General features: G+C 45.2%; 1 protein-coding gene across 1 annotated transcript; it reads left to right on the top strand.

The window, feature by feature from the left end:
- Positions 1–255: 255 nt before the first annotated feature.
- Positions 256–6,294, top strand: APOA2 (apolipoprotein A2). The gene is made up of 4 exons (XM_073609276.1): positions 256–335; positions 3,499–3,575; positions 5,450–5,567; positions 6,052–6,294. The coding sequence occupies exons 2-4, from the start codon at positions 3,524–3,526 to the stop codon at positions 6,152–6,154; spliced, it is 273 nt and encodes a 90-aa protein (XP_073465377.1). The 5' UTR covers positions 256–335; positions 3,499–3,523; the 3' UTR covers positions 6,155–6,294.
- The last annotated feature ends 15,977 nt before the right edge of the window (positions 6,295–22,271 follow it).

Here is a 22,271-nt window from a genome sequence, read left to right as displayed (position 1 = left end):
CGTTCCTACAGCCCTCCACATTTCTTCACTTTACATTCTATTTGTGTTTTTTTGTTTGTTTTTGCCTTGGCTTTTCTCCGAATCCCCGGACTGTCCTCTGTATGTACACGCCGAGTAATATCAAGGTGACACAACGCCAAATCAGCAAAACCTCAGCGAGATAAAGAGGCCCTGTAATGGAGGAGCAAAGTCCTGTAAACATCAGTCAGGTAATAAACTGTCAGGAGCCTCCGACCAATGGGAAGTTTGGAGGGCGGGGCCATCTCTGTATATATAGGACCGAATTGGCAACCTCCCTCAACTCAGAGTTGAGAACTATCTCCAGATTGGCAGAGGTAAGCTACTATTCACATCTGGTTTTTGTCAGTCATTATAAAAAATTTTTTAAATATAATTATTTATAAAAAAATTTTTAGAGCATTTTAGTTATGATTCACAAATTTTATATATATTATTTTTTCTTTTTTTCTTAATATACATATCTATATATATTAATTTTATTATATATATATATATATATATATATATATATATATATATATACACACACACACACACACATATATATATATATATATATATATATATATATATATATATATATATATATATATATATATATATATATATATATATATATATATAGATACATAGAACAAATCTCTTTTCTCTCTCTCTCTCTCTCTCTCTCTCTCTGTTTTAGAGTGTTTTAGTTACTTTTCACAGTATATTTTATATTATACATATATATTTTTTAATTTATTTATTATTATTATATTTGTTTTATCTTTATTTTATTTTATTTTTTTAATATTATATTTGTTTAGAGTGTTTTAGTTATTATTCACAATTTGAATAGATATACCTATCTGTCTTTAGATATATATCTCACTCTCATATATATTTATTTATATTCTTCTTTTTATATATAATTATTTTTATTATTATTTTATATATATAATTATCATATTTGTTATAGAGTGTTTTAGTTATTATTCACAATTTAAATAGGTATACCTATTTAAATTGTGAATAATACATAACTAAATACTAATAACTAAAACACTCTATAACAAATATAATAATACAAATAAATTATATATATATATATATATATATATATATATATATATATATATATATATATATATATATTTATTTAAATTAAGTTTAAGAGAAAAAGAAAAAAAAGAATGAATATATATAAATATATATTCTTTTTTTTTTAATTTCCTTTTTTATTAAACTTTATATATATAAATATTATACACACACACACATTTATTTTCGAGTGTTTTAGTTATCATTTACAATATCTATCTATCTATATAAATAATTTTTCATATATTATGATTATTATTATATATAAATTTGTTTTTGAGTTTTTTAACTATTGTCCCCACATTTTTGCTGTAATATTTCTATTGGGTCTTGAGAACTGTTGTTTTATTACCAGCAATCGAAAACTCTGTTAATTCTGTTCTCACGCCCCCCCCCCCCCCCCCCAAAAAAAAAACTGACCAATCAGTTACTTGCCTTTTGCTCCCAAATTGGCACAGGGGGCTGTTATGGGAACATTGAATTGTAAGCTCTGTGGGGGTCGGGGATGTGAAGGGTCTGTATAGAATACATCGGCCCTCTTATGGGTGAACGAATCAAACGACTCAACCCTCGGTGGATGAAATAATGCTGAATATTTATTAAAGTGTATATAAAGGCAAAACATTTTTTTTGTTTTTTTTTCTGTTTTGGGTAATTGTGAGCGTTTAGATCCCCATCAGAGGTTTTGGATTTAGATACATTTGAATGCTTTATACAGAATGTGGTAACTTCATAATGACAGACCAATCAAACATTTCAACCGGGGGGATCAAAACAACACAGAGAAGGAAATGTACTAAAAGAGTGCAAAATCTGGTGCAGCTCTGTACAGTAACCAATCAGCTTCCAGGTTTTATTGTCAAAGCTTCACTGAACATGCTGAAGTTGGAAGCTGATTGGTTACCATGTACAGCCGCACCAGATTCTGAATGCTCCAGTTTAATAATCTCTCCCAGAATATTTATTATAACAAAATAATATGAAAATTATTCAGAATGCTTCGGTTCAGCCTATAATCTAAGACATGTGCCTTCTCTGGCCTTTGTACCTCTAATGTGGCTCCGGAAATAGACAACTATTTTTTATTTTTGTTTGCCACAGAAATAAAAAAAAAAATTGATTGAAGTTATGACTGCAATTGTGAGTTGTAAAGTTAACCATCTGCAGTAATCAGATGACGACACCAGATATGAATTTCAAATCTGACAAATATATCAGATATAAAGAATATATAAAAAATGTAAAAGTATTTTTTTTAAATGTAAATAATGTATATGTATATGTATATATATATATATATATATATATATATATATATATATATATATATATATATATATATATATATATATATATATATATATATATATATATGTAAACAGTCTAAATTTTTTTGTTTTTCTGAATAGTTCTATTTTTCTGTGTGTTATTTTAGTGATATATAATTCTTTTAACTATGTACGTTATATATTATTTTTATATTTTTAATTTTTTAAATATGTAAATTATGTTTATATATTATTTTTTTTAACTATGTATTTTATATACACACACACATATATATATATATTTTTTTTTTTAAATAAAAATTAGGGTTAAACATTAAACAATCTTAAATCAGTTTTTTGGAGCTTTCCTCCATTTTCCCCTCCTTTTTAATATATATATATATATATATATATATATATATATATATATATATATATATATATATATATATATATATATATATATATACATACACGTACATACACACACACACATTTTATATATTTTTTTTAACTATATATTTTATATAATAAATGTATTATTATATTGTAATATATATTATATTTTGTTAATTGACTATATATTTTATATAATATATATATTATATAAAAAATTATAATATATTTTTTATATATATATATATATATATATATATATATATATATATATATATATATATATATATATATATATATATATATATAAATTTTAAAGAGAAAAAAAATATTGAAATAAAATATATATATATATATATATATATATGTGTGTGTGTGTAAATACACAATTATTATTTTTTTTGTTAGGTGATAGATAAGCCAACCCATAGCACACAGTTATTTATTATTATTTCATACAGCAACAGATGTAATGGGTCTACCTGCCCCCTAAAGTGGCATTTCATTGGCTGGGACCAAATAACGCCCACCTTGTGGACTGCCACAGTGAGACCACTGGTGGTGCTGAGGAGACTCACTCCTTCTGCTGCACAATCTGTAATAAAAAAAAAAAAAAAAAAAAAATTAAATTTTAAAAATCCAACACAAGGGGTAAGACCTGCTTATAACTGTCGAGCACAAATACCTCAGTGCCTGCAGAGGGGACTGATCATATCACTATCTCTGATTCCAGAACCTCAGCGCTGACAGCCGCCATCATGAAAGTCTTGGCCCTCGTCGTCCTCGTCATCGCCATCAGCGGCCTGGAAGGTAAGACCAAACCAGGTGTAGGCTATAAAGAGGTCCTGTCAGGATAGCAATGAGGGAGCTGTCATTGTCAGTCTGGTATTGGAGGAGTTGTGGTATTGGAGGAGTTCTGTAGTGTTTCCTCTTTCTGTGACATCTCTAGTGTATATCTCTATATTATGAACTGTGATTAGCATAAAGATTGGTCGGCCTCACTGAGGGGCGGGTGTGTCCCTGACCCTGACATGACCATCTGATGCCGACACTAAACTTCGCAGCCATAGGCCACTTTGTAATAACTCTGCGGCTGATTTGCCCGCCTACAATATTTTTATACTTTTTTTTTAAGAACACAGAAGACTTTTATTTTGGATCATGTTTTATTTGAGACCTGAGCGCCATCTGCAGGTTAAGGGGGGTTATGTTGCGATAGATTGGCGTGTCATGGCGATGAGCGGGAACTGAGCTGATCATTAGTACAGACTTTCCACTATTAACAATGAGGTTTGATGGAGGAGAAGAGAGCCCCGAAACGCGTCCACAACACATCTCTAGACTGAAAAAGAAACAATATATTTTATGTATATACAGTATATAGACACAGACTCTCCCTCTCTGTCTCCTCTGTTCTCCACTCTGGGCCCCCCTTTATCTCGGTTCTTGACCCCCTCTGCACGCAGTCTCCTCCCTCTCCAACCCCCCTCCCCCTCTCCTTTATCTCCATCCCTTCTCTATCTTCCCCACCCATTCTCTCTCTTTTCATCCACCAACTTTTCCTGTCACTTCCCCTCCCCCTCTTTTCCTTTTACCCTCTCTCCTCTCCCTCTTCCCCCATCTCATCTCTCTATCCCTTTCTCTAGCCCCCTCTCCTCTATTTCTCTCTACCCCCCCTTGCTCTCTACCCCCTTGCCTCTCTGTCTTTTCCTCCTCTCCTACCCCTCTCTCTGCCCCTTCTCCTCTCTTCCCTCTCCCCCTTCTCCTCCCTCTCCCCCTTCTCCTCCCTCTCCCCCTTCTCCTCTCTCCTCCCCCTTCTCCTCTCTCTCCCATTTCTCCTCTCTCTCCCCCTTCTCCTCTCTCCTCCCTCTCCCCATTCTCCTCTCTCCTCCCCCTCCTCCTCCCTCTCCCCCTTCTCCTCCCTCTCCCACTTCTCCACTCTTCCCTCTCCCCCTTCTCCACTCTTCTTCCCTGTCCCCCTTCTCCTCTCTCCTCCCCCTTCTCCTCTCTCTCCCCCTTCTCCTCTCTCTACCTCTTCTCCTCTCTCCTCCCCCTTCTCCTCTCTCCTCCCCCTTCCACTTCTCCTCTCTTCCCTCTCCCCCTTCTCCTCCCTTCTTCTCCTCTCTCCTCCCTCTCCTCCCCCTTCTTCTCCCTCTTCTCCTCCCTCTCCCCCTTCTCCTCTCTCCTTCCCCTTCTCCTCTCTGCTCCCCCTTCTCCTCTTTCCTCCCCCTTCTCCTCTTTCCTCCCCCTTCTCCTCTTTCCTCCCCCTTCTCCTCTCTCCTCCTCCCTCTCCCCCTTCTCCTCCCTCTCCCACTTCTCCTCTCTTCCCTCTCCCTCTTCTCCTCCCCCTTCTCCTCTCTCCTCCCTCTCCCCCTTCTCCTCTCTCCTCCCCCTTCTCCTCCCTCTTCTTCTCCCTCTCCCCCTTCTCCTCTCTCCTCCCCCACCTCTCTTTCTCCTTCTTCTCCCTCTCCCCCTTTACCTCTCTACCCTGCCCCCTTCACCTCCCTCTCCCCCTTCACCCCTCTCTTTCTTCTCCTCCCTCTCCCCTTTCTCTCTCCCCCCCCCCCACTTCTCCTCCTCCTCTCTCTACTCCTTTCTCATGTCTCCCCCCCTCTCTACCCCTACCACCCTCTCTCTCCCTCTCTTTCTCTCCCTTGTTAATTTTTTACACCTTCTTCTTCCAGCCGGTGTTGTGAAGAGAGATGCACAGGATCCACTTCAGCAAATAAGTGATATTTTCCAAGGCATTTCCAAGAGCATCCAGGAGCAGATCGCCAATGCAGAGATCCCGAGTCAAGCTCAGTACGTTGTCCCCTGTTGCTGTCTCCCCTGTCGTCGTTGTCTCCCCGTCATTGTTTCCATGTCGTTGTCTCCCCTGTCGTTGTCTCCCTTGTCATTGTCTCCCCTGTCTTCATTGTCTTCCCTGTCATGGTCACCCCTTTCGATGTCTCCCCCGTCATTGTCTCCCTTGTCGCTGCCCCCCCTGTCCTCGTCTCCCCTGTCGTTGTCTCCCCTGTCACTGTCTCGTGTCTGTACTGTGACGTTTTTAATTTTAGAGAGTTGGATCCACTTTCAGTGTTTTATTGCAGTGAAATTGAAATGTATGCAGCTAAAGCTGGCAGTTAAAGGAACGGGAGCGGGAAATTGTGGCAAAATTGTCTTAATGGCAGAGGATGTCCTTTGACTGGATACCCATAGTATTATGTTTTATGCTCCTTTTCAAGGGGCGCTGATGTCATCGCGGGCTGTTCGGAACTTATATTCACATCATTATTTTTCTCTACAGGGATCTGGGCACCAAGTTGCAGGAACAAGGAGCAACAATATCCGCCAGCATTCAGAAATGGATTGAAGAGCTGGTTGCCCTCAGCAAACAAAAACTGAGCTAAAATGGAACCCGTTTTCCTGCGATCCGCGGCACTGCGCTCCCCCCGAACCCCATCTCTACCACACCCCTTTATTTTCTGTTACTGTGTGACTGACTGTTCCTTTTATAACATGTTATAATAAAACTTGTATTCTGTGCCAACTCCGCATGTCGTTCCTCAAAACCTTTCATGCTGCCCCAACATAGAACCACACTGGGGACTAAAGAGTCACTCCAACCAGGACTTTTATGCACACGTTTGATGATTGCTGCACAGTTAAATCGCCTGACCATCAGTGGGATCCCAGGTCTGAACACCTACTGTGCCCATTATGAGGGGTTCCCACCATCCCTGTGCTGAGTTCCCGGGTTTGTACACCTACTGTGCCCATTATGAGGGGTTCCCACCATCCCTGTGCTGAGTTCCCGGGTCTGTACACCTGCTGTGCCCATTATGAGAGGTTCCCACCATCCCTGTGCTGAATTCTTGGGTCTGTACACCTAATGTGCCCATTATGAGGGGTTCCCATCCTCCCTGTGCTGAGTTCCTGGGTCTGTACACCCGCTGTGCCCATTATGAGGAGTTCCCACCATCCCTGTGCTGAGTTCCCGGGTCTGTACACCCGCTGTGCCCATTATGAGGGGTTCCCACCATCCCTGTGCTGAGTTCCCGGGTCTGTACACCCGCTGTGTCTATTATGAGGGGTTCCCACCATCCCTGTGCTGAGTTCCCGGGTCTGTACACCCGCTGTGCCCATTATGAGGGGTTCCCACCATCCCTGTGCTGAGTTCCCGGGTCTGTACACCCGCTGTGTCTATTATGAGGAGTTCCCACCATCCCTGTGCTGGGTTTCCAGGTCTGAACACCTGCTGGGCCCATTATGAAGGGTTAATTTTGTTTATTGGAAATCTTACAAACAACAACTTATATACAATAAAACCATAATAAATAAATAAAACATATTTACAAAATAATTGAATATGATAATACAAAACAAGAACATAATAAATGGTACAAACCAAATTGCGCACAACACAATCCCTACGGGAGAGCCAGACTAAGGAACGTCACAATCACCATGCATGGAGCCTTTTATCAAAAATATATTTCATCTTGAAAATCTAGGGGAGTGAATCAAGAATACAAAGAAAAGCCGCACACCCCGAGATCAACAGGCAGCAGCTACAGAGTCCTGATATTCCTCCACGCCCTTATCCAGGCCTCCTGCTGCCACCTGCCTTTCTCAAGACCCCGAATCTTCCCAACCTCACCCAGAATGTCCTGCACCACCACTTCGACAGGGAGGATTTTACTCCGTAAGGATACCTGACACCGTGCACTCCATGTGAAATAACGGACTACTAGACTAACTAAAAAAAGTGTTTCCAAATCATAATCCCAACGAGTCTGGAATGCCCCATACACCCACTCTGCATAACTCATATGGGGAAGGAAGAGTATACTCAGAGCCCTCCCAACCCTCTTGTACACCTCTATATTAAAAGGGCATTGAAGTAAAAAGTGATCCATGGACTCCACCACTCCTCCACTCTCGGGCAGCCCCGATCACTCATGGAAAGAAACTTCAAGTTGCCCTTCACATATAGTTTTCCATGAAAGGCAAGCCAAGCCTGATCCCTAAACTTCATTGGGATTCTCTCCAAATTAATCAATCGCAAACCCACCCCCAAAACCAGGCTTGGGCAATCCCTCAAGGCCAGTGGCTCGCAAAAAGCAGAGCTCATGATCCGCTTCTCAAGAAGTTTCCTTGGAAGAGATCTGACTTCTCCTGCTGTTACTTGCCACTGCCGAAGCATTTTCAAACACGGGGCAACATAAGCCGGGAGCTGTTCATGCTTGACCCTCAGGCTTTTCACTGGCCCACCATTTTCCCAGTCTCGCAGAAAGGGCCTAAACCAGGACTGGAAAATACCAACCCACCCAGGCGGTCTCTCTGCCAACATGTTACCAAGATTGTACTTCACAAACATCAGAGAGAAAAAGACTACAGGGTTAATCCCTAGACCACCCTCCCGCCTAGGAAGGTAAGTCACATTTCTTTGACAAGGTTTATTTTATTCCCCCATAACAGCTGGAAGAAACAACTATAGATCCTGGTATAGAGAGAAACTGGCAAAATGCAAACAAAACTGACATACAGAAAAATCAGGATCAGGTAAGTCTTGATCAGATCAACCTTTTCCCTCAAGGAAAGCTGCCAACCTTTTCAGCTTGCCACCTTGGCATCGGCATTCTCCAGCCTGTTCACCCAATTTGCATGACCATAGTCACCTAGGCCGAATTCAATGCCTAGAACTCAAATTTTTTGTTGGGGCTCCGGGAAGTCATCCGGGAGAACAAAGCTCTCACCTTCCACGCCCATCCAGAAAGCTTCACACTTGTCCGGGTTGACCTTTGAACCTGATACCTCTGCATACTGCCCTATCACTGAGACCACCTCCTGCGCCTCCGCAGTCCCAGAGATAAAAACAGAAACATCATCATCATAGGCCACAACCATAGGCTCACCAGCGATGCCCAAAGGTACCCCACACAATGGTCCACTCTCTAGCCTTCTAATGAAGGGGTCGATTGCAAACACATATAGCAGAGGACTCAATGGACACCCCTGATGCACACCCGAGCTGACCGCAAAGGGCTGCCCGACCCAACCATTAACCATTATGAAGGGCTCCCACCATCCCTGTGCTGAGTTCCCGGGTCTGTACACCTGCCTTTCTCATTATGAGGGGTTCCCACCATTCCTGTGCTGAGTTCTTGGGTCTTTATACCCGCTGTGTCCATTATGAGGGGTTCCCATCTTCCCTGTGCTGAGTTCCTTGGTCTGTACACCCGCTGTACCCATTATGAGGGGTTCCCACTATCCCTGTGCTGAGTTTTTGGGTCTGAACACCTGCTGGGTCCATTATGAAGGGTTCCCACCATCCCTGTGCTGAGTTCCTGGGTCTGTACACCTGCTGTGCCCATTATGAGGGGTCCCCACCATCCCTGTGCTGAGTTCCCGGGTCTGTACACCTACTGTGCCCATTATGAGGGGTTCCCAACATCCCTGTGCTGAGTTCACCTATAAGCACCCTAGTGTTTGATACCATTGTTATTGTGACTGATTCGGTTACCTGTCAAGTTCACTTGTTGCCGGGGCATCTAATAGCAGACCCCAGCACTATCACATGGTTGGAGGAGGGGGTGCGTGTTTAGGCCTCAGCGTGTTTCAACTTCCAGATAGTAGAAACTTCCTGGGAATGCAGGCAAGGTATGAGCAGCTCCTGGGATTCCAGCTAGGGTTGCCACCTCATCCCTTTCAACCCGAACACATATGAATTACACAGGTTCTGAGGCTAATTTAATGCAGATAAGGCACCAAGTGAGTTTAATTACCACCTTAATCATCCACAGAACCTTTGTAATTAATATGTGTTCGGGTTGAAAGGGATGGAGGTGGCAACCCTAGTTCCAGCACAGTCAGGCGGTTGAGTAAATGTGGAATAACTCTATACATGCCTACATAGAACGAGGAGGAACATGGATCCTGACACTGCTAAGGAGGAAAAATGGCAGTTTCCAATTTTGTACTTATTGTTTATATGCAAGTTATTTTCTTTAGTGTACCTTCGATTGTACTTATCTAGCATATACATGGTGGGATGAAGACAGAGGACATTCTCCTGGTTGGGATGAAGACAGAGAACGTCCTCCTGGGTGGGATGAAGACAGAGAACGTCCTCCTTGGTGGGATGAAGACAGAGGACGTCCTCCTGGGTGGGATGAAGACAGAGGACGTCCTCCTGGGCGGGATGAAGACAGAGGACGTCCTCCTGGGTGGGATGAAGACAGAGGACGTCCTCCTGGGTGGGATTAAAACAGAGCATGTCCTCCTGGATGGGATGAAGGAAGAGGACATTTTCCTGGGTGAGAGGAAGACAGTGGACGTCCTCCTGGGTGGGATGAGGACAGAGGACGTCCTCCTGGGTGGGATGAGGACAGAGGACGTCCTCCTGGATGGGATGAGGACAGAGGACGTCCTCCTGGGTGGGATGAGGAGAGAGGACGTCCTCCTGGGTGGGATGAGGACAGAGGACGTCCTCCTGGGTGGGATGAGGACAGAGGACGTCCTCCTGGGTGGGATGAGGACAGAGGACGTCCTCCTGGGTGGGATGAGGACAGAGGACATCCTCCTGGGTGGGATGAGGACATCCTCCTGGGTGGGATGAGGACAGTGGATGTCCTCCTGGGTGGGATGAGGACAGTGGACGTCCTCCTGGGTGGGATGAGGACAGAGGACGTCCTTCTGGGTGGGGTAAGGACAGAGGACGTCCTTCTGGATGGGGTAAGGACAGAGGACGTCCTTCTGGATGGGGTAAGCACAGAGGACGTCCTTCTGGATGGGGTAAGGACAGAGGACGTCCTTCTGGATGGGGTAAGGACAGAGGACGTCCTTCTGGATGGGGTAAGGACAGAGGATGTCCTTCTGAGTGGGATGAGGACAGACAATGTTCTCCTGGGTGGGATGAGGACGGAGTAAAGTAAAGTATTCTTATATGGACCGGATAAAATGCATTTTTGAGAGGTTTTAATAAAGTTCAATCAAAAGCAAACAGCATGAGCACATTATATGGAGCATAACACGAGACGAAACAAGCACTAATATGTCCTCCTCCACCATTCAGCCCCGCCCTGGATGAACTATAATAATAATAATAAACGACTCTCCCCATTGGCTAAACAAATGGATTGTCATTGTGCAAAGCCCATGAAAAAGACGCACGTCTGTCCTCACTGACCTGTCTCTAAAGCCAAAATGTATTTCTTCATGGGGAAGGATTGGATCCCCTGTCAGGTTTTACTTGCCTTGCAAGGCTTTGTTCTGGAGGTTCCTTCACTTTTCTCACTTTGGAGGGATTTCCTCTAACTTCCTGTTGTGGCTATGGCACAGGAAGTGAAGGGAAATCTCATGAATGGGGACACAGGTGGCAAATGGTAGCATCACCCACTCTGTATTGCCCTGGAGACTGTTATCAATCCCAAATTTTGAGTTGTCACCAGGACAGGAATAGAGGAGAAATCTTCCAATGGGGGTTTGACCCTGGCGACAACTAGGTTTTCCTCTCACTCTCTGTTGTGGCTTTGATACGTGAAGTGAAGGAAAATCTCCCCAATGGGGACACAGATGGCAAATGGTAGACTCACCCACTCTGTGTTGCCCCGATGACTGTTGTCAATCCCAAATTTTTAGTTGCCACCAGGAGAGTCTTCCGACACTGGTGACCCTGGCAACAACTAGGTCTTCCTCTCACTTCCTCTTATGGGTATGGGACAGGAAGTGAAAGGAAATTTTTTCAATGGGATACAGATGGTAAAAAAAAAAAAAAAAATGTAAAAGGGTTAAACGTTTTCATTTCAAGATGGCGGATCACCATAAAGTTAAAGTGGACCCTTTATGGGGTCGAAAGGTTGGGTTTCCTTGACAGCCACCCAACCCTCCCCCCAACATAAAGACATTTTAAAACAAACGGTTCACCCAAAATTAATACAAAATATACCTCAGATGGGACGGGCCTTCACCCCTTCCAGGAGGAACGGGTGAAGTCATTAAACCTTCCGGCAGAGCTCAACACGGTCTGGAGTGCATTTTGGTGGGGTTTTGAGCTCCCAGCTCCGTTGGTGATGTCACCCGTAAGAAAAAAATTACCTCAGGTGGGACCACCGACAGTTCCGGGAGGAACGGGTGACATCACCGGGCAGAGGCCGGAGCTCAGGATGATCATTTTGACGGGATTTCTAGCTCCTGACTCTGGCAGAAGGTGTGGTGACGTCAGCCAGAAGTGCCGGCAGCATCACCTGAGGTGATTTTTTTTTTTTTAAATGTTGACCACTTTGTATAGAAATGGGGGAAGGGGCTGTCAAAAAAGCTGATTTTCTAAGCCGCACACTTCAACAGTCAACAATCAACGCAGTTGCCCCTGGAGGGAAAATCTCTCTAATCGTACCCACAGATAGCAGGGGAAAAAAAAACTCACAGGGGTCCTAACCCTCCCCCCATCGTACCCCCCCTCCAACACAATGCTATTTGCAAACAAACCGTTCACTCAAAATGTTGAAAAAATTACCTCAGATGGGGGCCCCTGACACCTCTGTGAGGAATAGGTGACGCCACCGTGCAGAGGTCGGAGTCCTTAATGGTCCTGAGAGCATTTTGGTGGGATTTTGAGCTCCTGGCTCTGTCAGGTGTAGTGACATCATTGAGAAGTGCCGGCAGCGCCACCTGAGGTATTTTTTTTTTTTAATTTGGGCAGTTCATTAACAAATGGGGGAGGGGTTGTCAAAAAACGCTGATTTTCCAAGTCACACTATTCAACTGCCAATGGAGCTTCCCCTGGATGGGAAATCCCTAATGGTCCAAGGTAGAAGAAAAAAAACTGAGAGGGGTCCTAACCCTCCCCCATCCTACCCCCAAACACAATGCTATTTGCAAACAATCCTTTTACCCAAAATAAAGAAAAAATTACCTCAGGTTGGGCTTCCGGCACCTCCGGGAGGAGCAGGTGATGTCACAGTGCAGAGGTCGGAGTTCGGAATGGTCCGGAGAGCATTTTGGTGTGCATTTTGAGCTCCTGGCTCTGTCAGATGGCATGGTGACATCACAAAGAAGTGCCAGCGGCACCACCTGAGGTGATCTTTTCTAAAATTTTGGTCACTTTGTTTAGAAAAAGGGGAAGGGGCTGTCAAAAATGCTGATTTTTCAAGCCGTACACTTCAACAGCCAACGCAGTTGCCCCAGGAGTGGAACCTCTCTAATGGAGCCCCTAGATAGCAAAAAAAACCTGACAGGGGTCCTAACCCTCCCCTATTCTACCCCCAAACACAATGCTATTTGCAAACAATCTGTTCGCCCCAAAATTAAGAAAAAATTACCTCAGGTGGGGGGCCTCCGACACCTCCGGGAGGAACAGGTGACGTCACTGCGCAGAGGTCTGCTGGCTGGAGACGGGTAGGAAGGACCCTAGATCCTCGGATATAAATGATTCAGGGGTCAGCGGGCATTCGAATTTATGGGGGGAGCTGGGAGCGGGGTGGCGGGAAGCAAAGTAACCAGCGTGTCTGAGGAGGAGAAGCGTCGCCAGACCGACCATAGCATTGTGAATTTCTCGTAGGTATCGTTGTCAAGTGCCAGCATCTCCTCCATACGCATAATATCATTCATAGTGGAGGTCCAGAGAGACAACGAGAGGATAGTCGTTGTCTTCCAAAAAAGGGGTATGAGTTGTCGAGCCACAGACAGGAAAAAACGTAGGAGATTGCGTTTTTGAGAGGCTATGGAACCTGGCAGGATAGAGAGAAGGGCTATTTCAGGGGTCAATTGCAAAGGATCATCGTAAATTTTTTCATAAACCTGGGATACCTGTTTCCAGAAGGGTCGGATCCGATCACACTCCCACCAGACATGCAGGTACGACCCTGTTGCAAGAGAGCATCGCCAACAAATAGATGAAGTTGAAGGAAAAATTTTCCGTAGAGAGGCGGGGTCCCTATACCACCTCGCCATAACCTTAAAATTTTTCTCTTGTGAATAACATGAGATTGAGGACTTATGTGCGAAATGAAACGCGGTTTGCCAATCCGCTCTGGAAGTGGTCTTTCCCAGGTCTGCCGACCATATTCTAGTGTAAGTGGGTAAGTCCTTTTGTGTAAGAGATTGAATCAGACTGTAAATATGTGAGAGCAAGTGTCTAGGTAATTCTTGCAGAGAGCTGAGGTGTTCAAAGTCAGTCAAGGGGCGATGGACCTGAGAGGAGGCGAAAAGATGTTTGGTGAAGGTGGAGAGGTGTAGGGAAGTGAGCCAGTCACAGTTTCCTGGTGGGATATTTGGTGTTCCATTGTCCGCTCGAATGAAGGAATAGGCTTGGGGCCAGGAGGAGCGGAGGAGAGAACCAATAGCATATGCCCCTATACCCTGTGGAAAGGCAGGATTATCAAAAAGTGGTGATAAGGGAGATGGGTCTGAAGATAGAATCTCACATAGACCTCTCTTGTACCATAGCACGAGGGCAGCTGTAGTTAGGGGTGAAGAGTCGGCCAAAGCTGATAAGTTGCGCTTATAACCCCAAAGTAAAGCCCTGAGATCTACGGGGGACATATCCTGTTCAACCATAACCGAGGCTTTTTGGAAAGGTCGTGGGAACCATTCAAGGATACGTGCCGTTAATGTGGCTTTGTAATAAAGCTCAAAATCAGGTAAGCCTGTACCACCTTGCAATTTTGGCCGAGTGAGTAACTTAAATTTGATTCTTGATAATCCTTTATTCCACAGAAAGCGAATGGAGAGAGAGCGCAGAGTAGAGAAAAAGGATTTGGGTACTATGACCGGTATTGTCTGGAATAGGTAGAGCAATTTGGGTAAAGTGTCCATCTTAAGGGTATTTATGCGTCCAAACCAGGGTATAGATTTGTCCCCCCATGAGGCAAGATCTTTACGGAGACGGGAAAGGAGGGGGATATAGTTCAATGCAAAGAGGTGTGAAAGGTTAATCGGTATAGTTACACCTAGGTACGTAATGCCCTTGGTCTGCCAATGAAATTAATAATTGGATTTGAGGAAGGACAAAGTGGAAGCAGGGAGAGAGATATTAAAAGCCTCAGTCTTGGAGATATTGAGTTTAAAATTACTTAACTTTCCAAAACGTTGGAATTCTGAGAACAGGGAGGGGAGTGTTATATGGGGTTGGCGGGCATAAATGAGTAAGTCGTCAGCGTACAGTGAAAGCTTATGGTGTGCGGATGGCGTGTGTATGCCTTGTATGGAATCATTTTGGTGAATGGCGCATGCTAGGTGTTCCATCACTATGACAAAAAGAAGGGGTGAAAGGGGGCATTCCTGGCGAGTCCCGTTGGATATATCAAATGCTGCTGATGAGGTACCATTAACCAGGACCGACGCAGAGGGGTGGGAGTAGAGTGACATAATTTTGGAAATGAAGGGGGATCCCAAACCGATTTGCTCAAGGGAAAGTTTCAAGAAACGCCAATTAACCCGGTCGAATGCCTTCTCGGCATCAAAGGAGAGAAGGCAGACCTGTTGATGGTGGCGTTGGGAGTAGGAGATGAGGTGAATAGTTTTGGTAGTGTTGTCCCGTGCCTCCCTACCCGGGACAAAGCCAACCTGATCTCTATGTATGATCCCGGAGAGAGAGGGGGAAACACGGTTAGCAAGGATTTTTGCAAAAAGTTTAAGGTCAATATTTCATAGTGATATCGGGCGATAACTGCTGCATTGAGAAGGGTCTTTATTGGGTTTCAATAAAATGGAAACATTGGCTGATAAAAGTTCTTTGGAGGGTAGGGTAGTGTCATCGATGGAGTTAAAGGCCCTGGTGAGGAATGGGACCAACAGTGGCGTGAAGGTTTTGTAAAACCTCAGGGTGTAGCCATCGGGATCTGGGCATTTGCCCGGTTTTAGTCCCTTGATGACGCCCAGGAATTCCGGTTCCAACAGAGGACCATACAAGTCCGCGGATACCTGGGGGTCAATCACGGGTAGCGCCGTTTCCGTTATGTAAGTCTGCATTGGATCTTGGGAGGGAGGCATAGAACTAGGAGGGGAAGTTAGCAGAAGGTTATATAACTGAGAATAAAAGTCTTTAAATGAGGTGGATATGTCTTTGCAGCCAAAGACTTTAGTCTGGTCTGGATTAGTAAGGAAGGGGATAGGGAGACGTGGCGCCCTGGGATGGATAACCTGTGCCAGGTGTTGACCACATTTGTTGGCTATAGAGTAATATGATTTTCGAGCACGGTCCCTAGCTATGAGGGAGTGGGAGTCTAGTAGTAGGAGCAGATCACGACGGGAATTGGAAAGAGCAACAAAAGTAGAGGGGTCTAGATTTAGTTTGTGTAGGGATTCCAGATCTGAAATGTTAGTCAGAAGGCGCCGAATGTCGTCAGACCTAATTTTTTTCAGGCGAGAACCGTTCTGTATCAGGACACCCCTGACCACACACTTCAGAGCCTCCCATTGGTTGAGTGGAGAAGTTGTATCTGATATATGGTCAATTCTAAAGTTATGGATCGCTTTAGTAACTTCAGCAATACATACCGAGTCTCGTAAAAGATTATCATTGAGGCGCCAGGAGTGCCCTCTACGTAACTGTGGGGGTCGGGCAAATGATAGGTAAACCGGAGAGTGGTCAGACTAAAGGGCATGTCCTAAAGAGGTTTGTAATTGTGTATCTAAGAGGGATTGGGAAATGAGGAAGTAGTCTAGTCTGCTATATGAGTTGTGTGCTATGGAAAAGTATTTGAAGTCTCTGTCTGTAGGATGGTGTATGCGCCACACGTCCACTAAGTGATTAGAATGTAAAAGAGATTTAATGTGTGAGAGTGAGGTCGTGGTCATGGAAGACTTACCAGTAGAGGTATCGGCAGACGGGGAAAGAGCCACATTGCAGTCGCCTCCAACGATAACATTTGGACCTCCAAAAGAGGCTAGTCTGGTGAGAGTGGATGATAGGAAGCGCGCCTGATCTGTGTTGGGGGCGTATATGTTGGCGACTGTGAAAAGAAAATTATTAAATTTTAGTTTAACCACTTCCAGCCCACGGACGTCATATGACGTCCTGGGCTTTGGGCGGGTATATCTGAATGATGCCTGTAGTTACAGACATCATTCAGATATTGCCGGTTTCAGCCGGCGAATCTCTACACCATAGGAACGATCATAGGGGCCGTTCCGCCGCTTGATCTTTCTATGGGAGGCGAGAGGGGACGTCCCCCCCCCTCCCGCCGCCCTCCGGTGCTTGCTCCGACTCACCGTTATGATTGGTGAGGCGGAGAGTGGATCCGCCGACGCCGGATGTAGATCGTAGAGATTTCCGGCGGACCAGATGGTCCCCGGAGTCTCTATGATCGTTGGAGGCCGGGCGCGATGTTATGACGTCACGCCCGGCCTCTCCATTCAAAAAAACGGCGCCGCTTCGGCTGGGAAGCTGCGATCGTTTTATTTTTTTCCCTATGGGGATTTTTAAGTACCGAACATTGGCGCCATTCCAAGAGCGTGTGCAATTTTGAAGCGTGACATGTTAGGTATCTATTTACTCGGCGTAACTTCATCTTTCACAAAATGCAAAAACATTGGGCCAACTTTACTGTTTTTTTTTTTTTTTAAACACAAAACAGTTTTTTTCCCCCAAAAAAAGCGTTCGAAAAATTCCTGCGCAAATACTGTGTGAGATAAAAGTTTCAACAACCGCCATTGTATTCTCTAGGGTCTTTGCTAAAAAAAACATATATAATGTTTGGGGGTTCTATGTAATTTTCTAGCAAAAAAATGATGATTTTTACATGTAGGAGAGAAATGTCAGAATTGGCCCGGTATTGAAGTGGTTAAGAAACACAAAACGACCATGATCATCAATATACGAGTCAAGAACCTCAGGGTAGAAGGACCTATGAAACGCGATCGACACCCCTTTAGATTTTGCAGAGGGGTTGGTACTGTGGAACCAGGAGGTGTAGTATCGATTGCGCATCATGGGTGTTGAACCAGACCGGAAGTGGGTTTCTTGTAGAAAGAGAACGTTAGTTCTCTGTTTGTGAAAGTGATAGAGGATCTGACTACGTTTTTCTGGGGTGTTAAAGCCTCTACAATTTTAGGAAGCTAGACTAAGAGGCGGAGTAGTGGCCATATCAAGGGGGGTATAATGGGAATGGGGAGAAAAATGGAGCACCGAGAGTCCCCCGTGAGACCGCCCCAGCCAGTAGGGAGGGGGATGGGATAGGGAAAGTGGGGAGGAAGGGAGTAGAAGCAGGGAAAGGAGTAGAAGGAGGTATGAGAGACATAAGGGCATTACCAAAACAGAGCAAGAAGAGAGAGAGAAAGGGAGAAGGAAGAAGAGAAGGAAAGAGAGTCCCAGGATCCATGATTGTCAAAACGATAATACTGTCTGACCTGAGGAGACCAGAAGAAGGAGGCTGGGACCCTGATCCTTGCAAATTATACAGTATACTGGATGTACTGAAATAGACCACTAGGCGGTGCCAGATAATCAAAAATTGAAAAAAAATAAATAAAATACAATACATAAAACTGTAAAGTATAGAACATCTGTAAACCATGGTACGGTGCCAAGTAAGGGCACCGAGTATTCCTAAGGGGGGGGGAGGGGTTAGTGTTTAGCATGGGGGCCCCGGGGGCCCAAAGGGCAAGTAGTATATGAATTAAACTGGGCTGTATAAGTAAGCGTAATAAGTATAAATAATAAGATATCACATTGAGGGAAAACATGTATTAACAAAATACTAGAAACAGTTTAGTGTTTCATGAAAGCAACAGTGGAATGCAAACAGGCGCACGAGTCCCTGGAGAAAAAGGAAAAATTATAGTTTAAAATCAGTGAACAGGGACCTCCGGCGTAAAAGAGCTTGATGTGCATCGGGATCAGCTTCACAGCAGGTGAGAAAGGCGGTGGTCCCAGAAGGCAAAGGTGATGGTTCAGAGGAAATTCTTCTTTGCATAACTTGCGATCCATTGTTCAGCTTTAGGCTGAGGAACCTGATGTCTTCCAAGGCAAAAACCCAAACGTGGGTAACAGTAAGAGAAAGAAAAGATTAACACCTTCCCATTGAGGAAAAACAATTAACAGTAACTGCTTGCAGGAAGGGGTGCAAATGAGTGAAGACCATCAAGGTAGGCTTGGGAGGAAAATCCTCAAGGTTCCAAGGTAGTGCAGGAGGCATTCCAGCTCACGTGGAGAAGGAGATAGATGACCAGCCGGTCTAGAGGACATCAATCGTCAGGGTCTATGCGAGGTGAGGATCCAGGACGGCGTTTGCGACTTTGTTTTTGCCACTGCAGGATATACGGCAGGCCAGGTGTAGTCGGAGAGAAGGGCCAATCCGGCACAGACACATGGGGCAACTCCACGGTGCTGAGGAATGCAGGGAGGTCACCCAGCGTGCGGAATGTGGCACTCTTACCATCATGGTGCACTCGCAATTGGAAGGGAAAGCGCCATTGATATTTCATTTGGCGTGATTGAAGAAGCTGTGTGAGAGGCTTCAGGGCCTTCCGCATGGTTAAGGTTAAACGGGAAAGATCAGGCAATAGCATTACGGGGGTGGTATTGAAAAGAATAGAGTCCTGTGTACTGGCGGCCCACATGATGGATTCCTTAATGTTGTAGAAATGCACTCTGCAGAGCGTATCACGAACAAATGAGGGGTCAGGATTCCTGGGGCCAGAGGTCCTGTGAACCCGGTCCAGCTCGAGGGGGTTGTCTTGGGCAATTGTAAGAGCTGATTAAAAATGGCCGTCACCGCCGCTTTCAAGTCCTTGGGTTCCACTGATTCAGGAATGCCGCGGATGAGGATATTATTACGCCTGTTTCTGTTTTCAATGTCATCTTGCTGATACGCGAGGTGCTGCAGCATGACCGTGTGAGAATTAAGTATTTCCTCATGCTTCTGAACCGTGGCATGGAGTGTCTCAGTTGTGGCTTCAATATCCTCAATGTCCACCAATGTCCCTTTTAAGCTCAGAGATCTCCTGTTTGTAAGTTTTCTCTATGCGGTGTACACATTGTTCAAAGTCAGCTTTTGTAGGGAGAGACCGCATGTAGCTGTGCAGGGATCTCATCTGAGTTTCCAGATCCCATCCATCCTCAGAGCCTATGGATGCAGTGGATCGGCTTCTGAAGAGTCTGGGGGGAGAATCTTGTGTCGCAGGGATAGTGTGGGATGCCTGGGAGCCAGCCATAGAGTCCAGGGCCGACTCGGAGCGGGCCGGGGACGGTGGCGCCATCTTGGATCTCGGCTGGCACTGGGCCGCAGCCGAGGATCGAGTGAAAAAACTCCCCAAATCGCCACCGGGACGAGATCTCCCTGTTCCCTGTTGATCCTGGTACTTAGCCTTCCCCATTGGAGTCTTTTATACAGCCGGATTCGGTGCAGAAACGCCCTGTAGAGCCAAGGGGTCCGGGAGCTGAAGCTCAGCACGTCCTCTCACTCCATGCATCAGGCCACGCCCCGTAATTTTAAAAAAAAAATGTGGGCAGTTTTTTTAGAAATGGGGGAGGAGCTGTCAAAAAAAGCTGATTTTCCAAGCCGCACGCTTCAACTGCCGACGCAGTTGTCCCCGGAGGGGAAATCTCTCCAATGGAGCCCATGGATAGTAGGAAAAAAAACTGACAGGGGTTCTAGCCCTCACCCATCCTACTTCCAAACACAATGCTATTTGCAAACAATCCGTTTACCCAAAATTAAGAAAAAATTACCTCAGGTGGGGGGCCTTCGACACCACCAGTAGGAACGGGTGATGTCACCACGCAGAGGTCGGAGCTCGGAATGGGCCAGGGAGAGCATTTTGGCGAGATTTCTGTCAAAAGGTGTGGTGGCATCACCCAGGAAGTTGCGGCGCCACCTGAGGTAATTTTTTTTAAAATGTGGGCAGTTTTTTTAGAAATGGGGGAGGAGCTGTCAAAAAAAGCTGATTTTCCAAGCCGCACGCTTCAACTGCTGACGCAGTTGTCCCCGGAGGGGAAATCTCTCCAATGGAGCCCATGGATAGCAGGAAAATAAATCTGACAGGGGTCCTAGCCCTCACCCATCCTACTTCCAAACACAATGCTATTTGCAAACAATCCGTTTACCCAAAATTAAGAAAAAATTACCTCAGGTGGGGAGAAACGGGTGACATCATTGTGCAGAGGTCAGAGTCCTGAATGGTCCCGAGAGCATTTTGGCGGGATTTCGAGCTCCTGGCTCTGTCAGAAGGTGTGGTGGCGTCACCGAGAAGTGCCGGTGGCACCACCTGAGGAAAGAAAAAAAAATTGGGCAGAACATTTACAAATGGGGGGAAGGGGCTGTCAAAAAGCCGTTTTTCCAAGCCGCACGCTTCAACTGCCGACGCAGTTGTCCCCGGAGAGGAAATCTCTCTAATGGAGCCCCTGGATAGCAGGAAAAAAAACTGACAGGGGTCCTAACCCTCCCCATCGTACCCCCAAACACAATGCTATTTGCAAACAATCTGTTCACCAAAAATTAACAAAAGATTACCTCAGGTGGTGCATCCGACACCTCCGGGAGGAACAGGTGACGTCACCGCGCAGAGGTCGGAGCTCAGAATGGTCCAGGGAGCATTTTGGCGGGATTTCGAGCTCCTGGCTCTGTTAGTAGGCATGGTAACGTCACCCAGAAGTGCCGGCGGCGCCATCTGAGGTGATTTTTTAAAATAAAATTGCCCACTTTGTTTAGAGATGGGAAGGAGGGTCTGTCGAAAAGCTGATTTTCCAAGGTGCACACCTCAATGGCCAACGCAGTTGTCCCCGGAGGGGGAACCTCTCTAGTGGAGCCCCTGGCTATCAGGAAAAAAAACTGACAGGGGTCCTAACCCTCTCCCACTGTACCCCCAAACACAATGCTATTTGCAAAGAATCCGTTCACCAAAAATGAAAAAAGGGGGAGGGGTTGTCAAAAAAGCCGGTTTTCCAAGCCGCACGCTTCAACTGACGACGCAGTTGTTCCCGGAAGGGGAAATCTCTCGAATGGTGCCCCTGGATAGCAAGAAAAAAAAACTGACAGGGGTCCTAACCCTCCCCCATTCTACCCCCAAACACAATGCTTATTGCAAACCATCCGTTCACCCATTTTTTTTTTTAAATTACCTCAGGTGGGGGGCATCCGACACCTTCGGGAGGAACGGGTGACATCACATCGCAGAGGTCGGAGCTCAGAGAGAATAGAGTGCCAAAAAAAAGACATTGCCTCGGTAACGTCAATAACGCAATAGCCGCCCATATCCGCACGCTCCAGGTAACCCCGGATATGCTGGAAATCTTCTATGAGGACACAAACAGCCAAATTGTAGTCAATATTCCAAATCGCGCCCTTCAACCACGTGTTTTGACAACGGCGCGTCAACCACTGACGCATTTCGCCACAGTAATCTGCAGACTTCCTCAGGGCAGCACAATTCAGGCTTTATTGTCATTTATTCAGGATGGCTCCAGGTCTCTCTTTCGTTTGCAGCCGAGCTGGCGCCATTATTTTCAAATATTTCTGTCAGAACAGGTGAAAGTTTACAGGGAAACGCCTGATGCCAGTAGTGAAGATGGCGGCGCCGGCCTCA

Source organism: Aquarana catesbeiana, linkage group LG13, assembly GCF_042186555.1.
Source record: "Aquarana catesbeiana isolate 2022-GZ linkage group LG13, ASM4218655v1, whole genome shotgun sequence".
Lineage (NCBI taxonomy): Eukaryota > Metazoa > Chordata > Amphibia > Anura > Ranidae > Aquarana > Aquarana catesbeiana.
This window is presented reverse-complemented; position numbering and strand designations above follow the sequence as displayed.

What these genes read in the sequence shown, in the direction of transcription:
- APOA2 (XM_073609276.1), top strand. Translation starts at nt 3,524, where the DNA reads ATGAAAGTCTTGGCCCTCGTCGTCCTCGTCATCGCCATCAGCGGCCTG. An exon ending in CGCCATCAGCGGCCTGGAAG is followed by an intron (nt 3,576 to 5,449) that starts GTAAGACCAAAC and finishes TTCTTCTTCCAG; the next exon opens with CCGGTGTTGTGAAGAGAGAT. An exon ending in GAGATCCCGAGTCAAGCTCA is followed by an intron (nt 5,568 to 6,051) that starts GTACGTTGTCCC and finishes TTTTCTCTACAG; the next exon opens with GGATCTGGGCACCAAGTTGC.